Source organism: Herpailurus yagouaroundi, unplaced genomic scaffold, assembly GCF_014898765.1.
Source record: "Herpailurus yagouaroundi ecotype Mexico unplaced genomic scaffold, PumYag 530, whole genome shotgun sequence".
Taxonomy (NCBI): domain Eukaryota; kingdom Metazoa; phylum Chordata; class Mammalia; order Carnivora; family Felidae; genus Herpailurus; species Herpailurus yagouaroundi.
In genome coordinates, this window is record NW_024412747.1 from 3,054,656 (window position 1) to 3,067,176 (window position 12,521).

The window sequence follows — 12,521 nt, forward strand, 5'->3', positions numbered from 1 at the left end:
TAGTAAAACCAAAAAATTCGTATTTGTTCTTTAAGGTGGGTTTAACTGTTTAAATATGTATATCTGGAAGTACATAAAATTGGTAAAGTTATTACGAGTTGCCGCCTCTTAATAATACAGTGAGAACTTTTAAGAAGCATTTTGTTATTTTCGCCGGAATGAAAGAAACGTGCTTGAATAAAAGAACATTTATGGAAGTTTTCAAATTCAGGCTGTTTATTAATTCAAGCTGGCTGTCATTTCTGAGCCTGAATTATTGAGATTTTAATACATCATATCTTACTTGGATTTTTAGATGACACAAGTGGGGCTTCAGTGCTAGACGGGAATAATCTAAGTGGGTAAGAAACTCCTTAAGGGTAAATACCATAGGCTTCAGGCCATCTGGTCCAGCAGTAGATAAATTAGTGGTTTTTTAGTGTTTGTTGGTTGATTAGCAACTGACGTCATCTGAAAAACCAGCGTCAACAGGGACTCCATCCTGGGCAGAATTATAAACAACGCCCCCCTCACCATGCAGGTACCTGGTTACCTGTCAGGTGACAAATGACAGGATGCTGACTGGCTGGACAATTCACACCGCCTTATTTAAATATGTTCTGCGGCTATACATTTTGTGATGTGAAGCCTAAACAGGCCAAGTTCTAATTTTGAGAATGTCAATTTGACACTTTTCAACAGTGCTGAATTCATCAAAATATTTAGGAGTACAGTGGGCGTCAAAGACTAAAGATTTTCATCTTCGGTGGAACGCCAAGGATTACGATTCTATTATAGTGACAGAACAGTTGTTGGGCCGAAAGATACAATAACAATAGAGATTTTGTTAACAGAAAGACAGAAAGAGGGACAGAAAGACAGACAGTGAAAGGAGGAAGGGAGGAAGGGAGGGAAGGAGGGAGGGTGAATGAATGAACTCAGATTGCAACTGTTTTTTTGCACCTGAAAAAACGTGTTTCAGCTTTAAGTCTTAACAGCACTGCTCTAGTTGTGAACCTACTAGTATAATAAGCAATTAGAAGCTCAAAAAAATGCTCATTTTAAAAAGCGACTTCTGTTCTGAACACGTGCTCACCTTTTCCCCAAATGACTCCACCCCCGTGAATGAAACAGTATTGCTGGGGTCTTTTCCCATACAAATATAAAACCTGTGAAAACCCAACTCCCATATCTTTCCTTAAATCATGTAAATGGCACTTCCAGCTTAAAAGCCCTATTCAAATTTGACTTTATGAACTCAATTTACACAATCACTCCAAGTATCTTATTACCATCAGATCTTCAACCATGTCTCTTACCTTCAACTGAAATATCCTGAATAGCAAAGCGAAGGATGATGGTCCAGATCATACCCAGCGTCATTTTCACGTTGCCATCCACAATTTCTTTAGGTGAGAAAACACAACAACAAATTAGTGTCGTGATAACATAACCGGTGCATAAACTTCTCCTAGAACTTGTACGTTTCCCCTAAGCTTTGACTTCTGAGCTATCGGAAACTACATCCATACGCAGAAAGACCAGTTGATGTTTTTGTAAGTGTGGCAGCGTGTCTAGTTATAAATACAGTATTCATAACCAAATGTCTCTAGATTAAATGAATTCTGAGTTAATCATAAGCACAAATCTTGCGAATGCATAATCACCAAAAACAACCCAAGAGTTTCCAAAGTGTAAAGACTAGATGGGCTAGGGTTCTAAGTCGACAGATACACAGAACACAGGCTGTTCTTTAGACCCCGATCCTTCCAGTGGTCCCCAGGTGGCAGGTTCACAGGATTCAGTTGTGTAAACTAAGAAGCAGGGGAGTCTCAGCTCCTACCAAACTCTCCAGGGTTCCCAATGTCCCAGAGAAGGAAGAGGTCACTTTCCTCCTATTAATTAGTTCTTTTTAAGAGTGACTGGGAAGGTTAAGGTCTTTCTCATGCCGATAATCGGTTTGAAGAAGACAGCATTATATTTCACTCTCGTCTTTACGGATAATCTCGGAGCCTGGTCTCCCATTCATGCTACCTTTTATTCTCATCTCTAGACACCAGAGCCTACCAGAGAGCCTGACGTGAAGCAGACACAAGCAACAGAAGGGAGGGAGGGAAGAATTCATCCGGCAGCAGGCACACCTGCCCCCCACTGTGAGATCAGTGTGGCAGCCAAGGTTATTCTTCTCACACCTCATTTACCTTCAGCCCCGATGGACACCAGTTTCACGCCTTTGCTGGCTATGTAATCCAAGGCTTTGTTGACATTAGCAATTTTGTGGAATCGCATTTTTCCTCGGTCAGGTTTCGGCAGCCTTTCCCCTGTCAGATGAAAAAAGAAGAGCGTAGGCACAGAGAAACTAATTCCTTGACGTGGAACCAAGATGCCAACATTCAGAGTCAGTGCTTCCTTAAATGGAAAGCACGGTATCTGACTATTTCTGATGGGTCTCTGGCTTCTGTAAATCACAGTGTAGAGGAACACGGACCAAAAAAACTTTCAAGACCAATGGACTGATGTGGAGCCATATGCTTTTCAGATCTGCCGGGAGACTCCAGTTTGGTCCACATACGAGCCAACTTACAAAGGAGAACGGAGAAAAGCTGGTTGGTATCCTGGGAGCGTCTGGAGCCGCCGACTAGCTATTAGAGGAAGTCAGGAGAGCCTAGTCCAAATCACCGTGGTGGCTGCCAGGGCTGAGACACCTGATTATGAAGATATATGGATCGGGGCAGACTTGCCATCGCCCTCCCAGCCACACTTCTTCAAGGGTGATCCCTCCTCTCATCCAAACTCTAATCCAGCCAACTGAAATTCAGGGCAAAACACAACCCCTCTGGGATTTGAGCTCATGTTTTCCGAGTTACGCCAACACATACACCGGCTGGCTGCATGAACGACAACATTTGGGAGATGCGCTAGCTGGGCTAAGAGTAGAGAGGGCAGCTTGGTGGGTAGTCACATAAACGTCACTTTTTTTCTTTTATTTTGTTTCGAGGTGGGTGGTACAAACATGATTTTAATTAGTCAGTTTTAAGCAGAATTTACTCCTTATTCGGGGCAGAAAAAGAAGTCCAGGCAGACTGCTCTTTGGAAAGGTTTTCTTTGCTAATAATACCATGTTCTTGCCCAGCCAGGTTCAAAGGGAATTTCTGATACAGTCATCTCTAACCAGACGCATATCTAGTGCTCACACGCGGACGCATGGGATTCGGGTAGGACGGCTATGCAATATCCAGGACCAACCTGAGATGACTTCCAAAAGCAGCATGAGTTTAAGGCCATTCCTGAAGTCCTCCTCGATGTTCTCAATCTGGGTGCCAGCTTTCCTTAGGTGGGAATTACACCAGGCCGTGAAGGTCTGCAACGAGAACCAGACACTGCTGGGCACAGACCCATCAACGGCCAGCCCCCCTCCATGCAGACAACACTTGACATCGTATGCACTCTGGGGAGCCTAAGAGGCTGGAACTCCTCTGGGGAGAATGTGGTGGAAAGAACGACTTGAAAGACTAAAGTAAGATGTTGTTAGTTTCCCCTTTAGGGACAAAAGAAAATCATTTATTTGATATGCCAGCCTTAGGAATTTGTGCCTTCTGTTTAAAACGGTACCACGTTCAGGGCCGCCAGGGTGGCTCAGCTGGTTAAGCATCCGACTTCAGCTCAGGTCATGATCTCACGGTTGGTCAGTTCGAGCCCTGTGTCGGGCTCTGTGCTGACAGCTCAGAGCCTGGAGCCTGCTTCAGATTCTGTGTCTGTCTGTCTCTCTCTCTCTCTCTCTCTCTCTCTCTGCCTTTTCCCTGCTCACTCGGTCTCTTTCTCAAAAATAAACATTAAAAAAAACCAAACAAACAGGTACCATGTTCAGGGGCATTGGGGTGGCTCAGGAGGATGTGCATCCGACTCTTAATCTCAGCTCAGATCATGATCTCACATTTATGGGATCGAACCCTGTGTCTGGCTCTACACTGACAGCATGGAACCTGCCTGGCATTTTCTCTCTCTCTCTCTGCCCCTCTCCCACTTGTGCTCTTTCTCTCAAAATAAATGGACTTAAAAAAAGGTACCATGTTCACACCTATGCCTTCCGAAAACCTCTTACTTTGTAGGAAATACAGACTACATTAGAGTGTGCTTATTCCCTGCATACAACAAAAATAAGCTTGCTTGCAGAGCGGACGAATAAATAATGTTTCAGGAATGTTCATAATGTCTTACTTTAGAGCAGAGGGTGGGCGGTATTGTGTCGCAGAAAGGAGAAGAGAGGAGGGGACCCATAACCACTAATTACCTACATCTAGCTTATCCTGAATGCACAACAATGTTAAGCCAGTAACTAAATTAATTAAACAGATTTGCAGTAGAGTCAGTCATTAAAAATAATGCTAACAGTAATAGTGACAATAACTTCCTACTGGCTGGCATATTTCAGGCCCTGAGCTAGACCCTGCATCTCAAAGACCATTAGATACAGCCTAGTCAGGTTAACAAATTACAAAGACAATCTTCAGTGGAAAGATGGACTATATATGAAGTGACATCCAAAGTCATTCTGTTTATTTTTCAAGCCGCATTTAACTTGGCTTCCACTTGTGCACGATTTCCTGCCAAAACCATTTTAGAAGTGCTTTTGGCAGCTGCTGGCTAAGAATGCAAACTGTCCCCTTGTCTCACAACAGCTGTGGGGATCGAGAACAAAATGCCCGGCACGTTACTCTGTGGGGAGACACGCAGATAGGGTCTGTGTTCTAGATGACAAAACGAATACCTAAAAAATAAACAGCTTTCGTGCAACGCCACAAAAAGACACAGTTTCCATAAAAATGATTTTCCTGAGTAATAAAGAAGATTTAAAAACCTGATTGTCACTTTTTTCAACAAATATGTGACGGCATTAAGTTCAAGGGCAAAAATGTAGGCGTCTCCTTGGACTTAGAAGAATTCATTTTACTCGGAGAGCCTACAGTAATAATTAGGTCTCCCAAAACACATCTAAACTTTAGTCAGCTTTAAACAGAAGAACAACTTGAAACCATATACTCTAGATCTATCCCCAGTCGATGGGGCAGCCACTAGCCATGTGTAGCCATTTAAGCGTAAATTAATAAAAATTAAAGGAAATTAAAATTTTAGTTCCTCAGTTGCACAAGCCACTTCTCTTTTCTTTATCTTTTAAAACAGAATTTATTGTCAAGTTAGCTAACATACAGCGTATACAGTGCGCTCTTGGTTACTAATCTTTGACAAAGCAGGAAAGAGTATCCAACAGAAAAAAGACCATCTCTTTAGCAAACGGTGCTGGGAGAACTGGACACCAACAGGCAGAAGACTGAAACTAGACCACTTTCTTACATCACAGACAAAAATAAACCCAAGATGGATGGAAGACCTAAATGTGAGACAGGAAGCCATCAAAACCCTAGAGGGGAAAACAGGCAACAATCTCTCTGACCTCAGCCACAGCAACTTCTTGCTGGGCACAGCCACTTTTCAAGTGCTCAAAAGCCACATGTGGCTGGTGGCTACTGAGCTGGATGGTGCCCATACGGAACATTTCCAGCATCATGGAAAGCTCTAGGGCAGAGTTCCTCTAGATAACCCAACTTTGGTGTTTGAAACTAAGACTGTTACAAAGAGTCCATCATTTATTTATTTCAATATCAGTTTATCTATTTACCTTTTTTTTTACACTTGATCTTAGCCAAAAGGCCGAGAAGCGATTTATTCTTTCGTTTAAGTTTATTTATTTTTGAGAGAGAGAGAGAGAGGGAGAGATACAGAGCATGAGTTGGGGGAGGGGCAGGGAGAGAGGGAGACAGAATCCGAAGCAGGCTCAGAGCCTGATGCAGGACGCAAACTCACAAACCATGAGATCATGACTTGAGCCCAAGTAGGACACTTAACCAACTGAGCCACCCTGGCACCCCTATCTATTTACTTTTTGAATAGGTAATGAATTTCCTTGGTTCAAACTTCACGTAGGGGCACCTGGGTGGCTCAGTCGGTCAAGCATCCAACTTTGGCTCAGGTCATGATCTCACGGTTCATGGGTTCAAGCCCCGCATCGGGCTCTGTGCTGTCTGTGCAGAGCCTGCTTGGGATTTTCCCTCTCCCTCTCCTTCTCTGCTCCTCCCTCACTTGTGCGTGTGCACTCGCTCTCTCTCTTTCAAAATAAATTTTAAAAACTTAAAAAAAATTCAAGTGGTACAAAAGGGTATGAAGTGAAAAGCATCCCTTTCTTCCTACTCCCAACCACCCAGCTTTCTTCCCCAGAGGGAACACACACATTCGTTTGTGTATCTCCTCAATGATCTTCGACAGATATAGAGACAGATACACACATCGTTTTTTGTCCTTTTAATACAAATCAGAGTATATGCATTGTTCTGTACCTGGATTTTTTTTTTTACCCACTTAAAAAATATAACCTAGGGGTCATTCTGCATCAGTACAGATCATTCCTTTTCATGGCTGCATAGTATTTCCCTGTAGTGCATATACCATACTTTATGTAACTAGCTCCCTGTGGATGGACAGTTAAGCTGTTTCCAGACAGTTATCCTTCAGTAAAACACATCCCAGGCCCCATTTTCAGCAAGAAAAACTACTTTAAACATGGTTTCGTTTTTGTTTTGTTTTTTTTTAACTCAAAATACTGAGATTAATCATATATCTAACCTGTTGGGACAGGTACAAGAAAACAGGCCATGATTTTTTTTAATATAATATTTTGTCAAATTGGCTAACATACAGTGTATACAGTGTGCTCTTGGTTTTGGGGGTAGATGCCCGTGATTCGTTGCTTAATACAGCACCTAGTGCTCCTCCCAGCAAGTGCCCTCCTCAATCCTCATCACCCATTTTCCCCTTTCCCCACACCCCCATCAACCCTCAGTCTGATCTCTGTATTTAAAAGTCTCTTATGGTTTGCCTCCCTCTCTGTTTGACACTATTCTTCCCCTTCCCCTCCCCCATGGTCTTCAGTTAAGTTTCTCAAATTCCACATATGAGTGAAAACATAGGACATCTGTCTTTCTCTGACTGACTTACTTCACTTAGCATAATACCCTCCAGTTCCGTATCTATGTTGTTGCAAATGGCAGGATTTCATTCTTTCTCATTGCCAAATAGTAGTCCATTGTACATATAAACCACATCTTCTTTATCCATTCATCCATCGATGGACATTTGGGCTCTTTCCATGATTTGGCTATTGTTGAAAGTGCTGCTATAAACAGTGGGGTACATGTGCCCCTATGCATCAGCACTCCTCTATCCTTTGGATAAATTCCTAGTAGTGCTACTGCTGGGTCATAGGGTAGATCTGTTCTTAATTTTTTGAGGAACCTCCACACTGTTTTCCACAGCGGCTGCACCAGTTTGCATTCCCACCAAGAGTACAAGAGGGTTCCCGTTTCTCCACATCCTTGCCAGCATCTACAGTCTCCTGATTTGTTCATTTTAGCCACTCTGACCAATGTGAGGTGGTATCTCAGTGTGGCTTTGATCTGTATTTTCCTGATGAGGAGTGACATTGAGCATCTTTTCATGTGTCTGTTGTAGGTCATGATTTTTAAAAATTGAATTGACAGGCAAAAAAATATCATGACCTAAAATATTTATAGAGTTCTTCTTGTTCAGATTCAACTTAAAATGAGCAACTACTGCTGGTGAAAATTACCTTATCCTGTTACCACATGATTTAAGTCCTTTCATAACAAAAGTATCAGAAACACTCCCGGATAGAACCCCAAAGCTGCTCATGAAATCCGTGCCAGCTTCCTGACCCCGCTATGCAACACTGTGGAGGTCTGTTTGATCCTACCTTTTTATAGGTATACATAACAGGGAAGGTAATTTCCCAGAGGTAATTATTCCTTTGTGCAAATCCAGAGAATGAATCTAATCGAAAAGGTCAATTTATTTAGTTAAGTCTAATGAAGGGTCCCTATCTTTAATGAGCATTCCAAGGAGCCAATAAAGGTGGTAACTAACCAATTGGAATGTGAAGAAAGGACCCCAACAGCTCTGAGATAATAGCTTGCAAAGAGGCCAGTGCACTCTGAAAAGGAATTTTAAGCTTTGTTAGAACATTTAATTTTCACTCTATTTACAGTTTTAATTACCACGGTCTATAGAGACTGTTCTTAATGCATTTCCAATCGTCCTCGGTTTCTCGGAAAAGCCTGCTAATTATGGAGGAGACAGAGCAACAACAGCCAGAGCAAACCCCCATACATCTTACCCGAAGGCTTCTTTGTGGCTTGTCTTGCTGGCCGATAGCAACGCACATCTTTAAAGTCTGTGGGAACTAAACCTTGGAGGACTAGCGTGGAATGAGGGTAGGTCCACACGGTTTTTGAGGCAGGCTCCTTGGGTCAAACCAGACTACCAAGCCAGATGTCCTTTCGTACGAAAAACGATGCTCTGTGAACTAGACAGAGTCCAACAAGGAAACAGGCCACAGTCTCCACAGGTCACAGCTCAACCCAGAAACTGCTCAGTCACAGGTGAGGTTCTCCAACCTCCTCTCCTGCTTCCTCTACCTCCCTCCTGGAGAACAGCTCATTCCCCACGCCTCTACACCTAGCGATAAGTACCAAAGACAGGCATGTGGAAAAAAAACTTTCAGGGCCATCCAAAGATAACCAGACAGGAAACCACAGAACCATCTACAGATGTTCCTGACTTACGATGGTCCGACTTCTAATTTTTGACTTCCTATCGGCATAAAAGCCATTCGCATTCAGTAGAAACCGTACTTGGAATTTTGGATCTGTAGCTTTTCCCAGGCTTGTGCTATGTGGTAGGGTCCTCTCTTGTGACGCTGGTCAGGGACAGCAGCTCCTTGCCAGCCACAGGACCACGAGGGTAAACAACTGATACACTTACCAACATTCTGCACCCATATACATGGCCCTTCTGTCTCTCACTTTTGGTACGGTATTCAACTACATGACAGTCAACACTCTGTTATAAAACAGGCATGGCGTTAGAAGCTCTTGCTCAACCGCAGGCTAACAGAAGTGTTCCGAGCACGCTGAAAGTCAGCTGGGCTGAGCTATGATGTTCAGGAAGTTAGCTGTAGAGAATGCATTTTTGACTTATGGTATTTTCAACTTACAATGGGTTTATCCAAATGTAACCCCATCAGAAGTCAAGGAAGATCCGCATCTCCAGAAAGGAAAGGCTGATAGTATTTGAAGTCCTTACTACCTTCCAAAGAAGCTCACATGAAAACAAAAGGAAAAGGCGGGAAGGCAGTGGAAAGCACTGTCTCGACATGTATATTCCTGAGACAACAGGAGCAAATATCAGCATCTCTTCCCAAAAGAGAAGGAATCACCACCTGTGAGGCACCGGCCAGGATGGGCAGTCCTAGGGGCACAGACTGATCTTCCTGAATACAGACCTGCCCTGGACATGGCATAAAAACTCTTCAGAAAGAGGGTGCAAAGGAGAAGGGCCCAGAGGTGAAGGCTGTGTTCCCATGGCTTGTAGGAGGAGGTCTTCACACAGAAAGCCTGAAGGATACTCAAACTATCAGCAGTCCCTCCTCTGTTATATTCTGAAACGTAATCGAGAGGCCCAGAAAATGTTCTTTAACCCCTGAAACATGGTGGCTGAGAATAATATCTGTTGAAGGAGTTTCCCAGGAGTAGCTGTTACCAAGAACTGTCGGTCCCATTCAGCAGTGGGCGAGGCCACTCCTTCTTCATGAAGAATGTACCGGCAAAGCCCCTAGTTTAAGTCCACAAGAACTATAAGACTGACCACTGTCTTTCTCAAAGATGAATTCTATGCCAATCAGCACATTGTGCTAAATGACAAAAAAAGTACTACATGAAATGCTGAGATAAGCCTGTGTTACTGAAGGCTATACATTTGCATTTGGTTTCTTTTTCAATGAATTAAGCCTATAGACATAAACACCTATATTGTAGACTTTTCCACAGAGAAAAAGGGAAGGTCTTTTAATCAAGATGCGTAATAACTACAGTTATTGACATAACACAAGTTCATATCTCTACCTGGAAGAGATTATTACCCAGATAAGGACCAAAAAAAAAAAAAAATCCACCTTGAGTCTGACACGGTTGTCTGCATAGCAGTCTATTTCATGCTATCAGTTAATTATTAATTCTTTCAGCAATTTGGTTCTAGGTGTGGCCTGCCTCCTGTAAGACTAACTGTTCAATTTACTAAACAAAAATATGGCAAGACAACACCTATACATTTCCTTCATTCTTGTTAAACTAGCTTTAACTGATGATAATGCCATAAAATACTCATTTCAGATCACATTTCCTGAAACGGGCACTCAGAAAAGCTTACGGGATTTTTCTGAATGAAACAGAACAGGGCCCGCTGAGGGCTGGGACATTTGGGCAGAGGCCCACTGCATGAGGCTCAGGGGGTAGAAAGGTCTTAGCTTTCAAGACCACCAATTATGAAACAGTACTGTTGTCAGATCCAAATCAGTTTGGGGCACTGTCAAAGCGCTCTGTGACTTTGAGATTGCCGATAGCTTGCTTTCCCCAGCGAGTGGAGACACCGGGAGGCTCGCCGTGTCCGTCCTGGCCCGCATCCTGTGGGGTGGGACGAATTGGCCCCAGGTAAGCGGGGACAGTGGGCCCCAGGAGAGGCGGAGGTCAAGCCCGGCCCAGCCTGCAGTCATGGATCAGAACTCAGATTCTATTTCTGACTCTGACTCCATGTAACTGTTTGTCCTTCATGCCCTGACACTTTCCCAGCTACAAAAACACGGGGTAATTGTCACGATCAACTCGATGAAATTGTTGAAAAAGTTATCAGGAGGAGAAGAACTGTGAAAGCCGGTCAGCCAGCGTTACCTACCACACTGGTTCTGAACACACTCTCATGTACACCTACCGGAAACCACTCTGTGGTTTAAGTTGATTTTTCTAAAAATGCTCCATTTATTTTTCTATTTACAATAATCACTTTAATGGTGTGTTCTTTTCCACTCCATAGACTCCCAATTTGCCAAGATTTCTTCTAATCACTTTCGTGTGTGTGTGTGTGTGTGTGTGTGTGTGTGTGTGTGTTTTAATATTTGAAAAGTAAGGGGTGGGGAGCATCTAGAAAGCTGCATAGATTTATAGAATCTCCAGTTAATGCAGGAGAGGAGGTCAGAGCTGTTTCTCTGGAGTAAACGTGATTTCAGCTTTAGTGTTTAAAAAGGAGACAGGGGGCGCCTGGGTGGCTCAGTCGGTTAAGCGTCCGACTTCAGCCAGGTCACGATCTCGCGGTCCGTGAGTTCGAGCCCCGCGTCAGACTCTGGGCTGATGGCTCAGAGCCTGGAGCCTGTTTCCGATTCTGTGTCTCCCTCTCTCTCTGCCCCTCCCCCGTTCATGCTCTGTCTCTCTCTGTCCCAAAAATAAATAAAAAACGTTGAAAAAAAAATTAAAAAGGAGACAGTACCCTCACAAAGAGCAGGGAGCCCACTGACAGAGAGGGCAGAAATTCCTGCCCCTTGTGGCTTGCAGAGGCAGAACGTTCTGGTTCACCACAAAGCTTCACCGTCCCCTCAGCCGAGAGAGAGATTCCAGTCCACACACCATGTGAGGACATGCGCTTGGCTATCCATACGATGGGCCACTCCAGAATCACATCAGAAATCAGCAACACAGCCTTACATTTAAATATTCAGACACATAACCATCTTGGAAAACGTTTAAGGAAGTGCTGTGGACCCAGAAGTCACTCACAATATTGACTCGTCAGCATAATCAACTGATCTTGAAAAAAATCCCAAACCTTCAAGGTTGCCACACGACATCATACTCACACAACATTACAAAAAAATGTAACCAGAGAAAGAAGTATGTAAGCATTAAAGGGTTACTTGTAAGGATTCTGCCTGTGCTACAACCAATTGCAAGACGGAGCCCTAATGTTAACCAGGGACCTAAGCACACAGTGGGCAGTCCTCGGCTTAGAGCTCCAAGATCCTGCTAGATAACACAGCGTGCAACAGCTCAGGTCAGCAGTCACTGAAGAACAGCAGCCCTAAAATCTGAAGCCTAGCTCTGTGACCGGCTCAGCATCTGGTGTGGGCAAGTCGGCTCCTCTCTCCTGGGGCTTGTTTCTTCCCCTAAGGAATGCACCGTTGACCTAATTCAACGAGTTGACTGTGATGCGTGATGAATTAAAGAGAACGCAAAATATGTCACAAATGTAGAAACACAAAAGAACAGCACTCAGTGATGGCAATAATTCAGAGAGAGCTGAGGTGCTTTGGGGTTTAATTTAAAAGGGAATTACACCATTGCATAGAAAAACAGACAGCCTACAGTCACGATCTCAGTCTACTTGAGCATAAGAGATATTCCACCTCCAATAACTAAGCATAAACAAGCTGTTGCTTAGCACAGTTCATAAACTGTTGCAGTAATACGGACGGAAAAGGGAGGCGAGAAGGTCTGGGATCCAAGAAGCTGGAAAAATGCCAGGTCTTCATCTTTTCCGGATTTTCCACAAGTACTCACACCACTGGTCAGAGAACAAAGAACATCGTT

The 12,521-nt window shown here is 43.6% G+C and overlaps 1 protein-coding gene across 2 annotated transcripts in view; it reads right to left on the reverse strand.

The window, feature by feature from the left end:
* Positions 1-12,521, reverse strand: part of ACTN2 (actinin alpha 2) — a 74,382-nt gene that overhangs the window by 41,321 nt on the left and 20,540 nt on the right. For both annotated transcript variants that reach the window (XM_040464963.1, XM_040464962.1), the window contains exons 2-4: positions 3,226-3,340; positions 2,181-2,300; positions 1,299-1,385 (exon numbers count right to left, since the gene is read on the reverse strand). In XM_040464963.1, the coding sequence (XP_040320897.1) occupies positions 1,299-1,385; positions 2,181-2,300; positions 3,226-3,340 (322 nt within the window). The remainder of the gene's footprint in view (positions 1-1,298; positions 1,386-2,180; positions 2,301-3,225; positions 3,341-12,521) is intronic.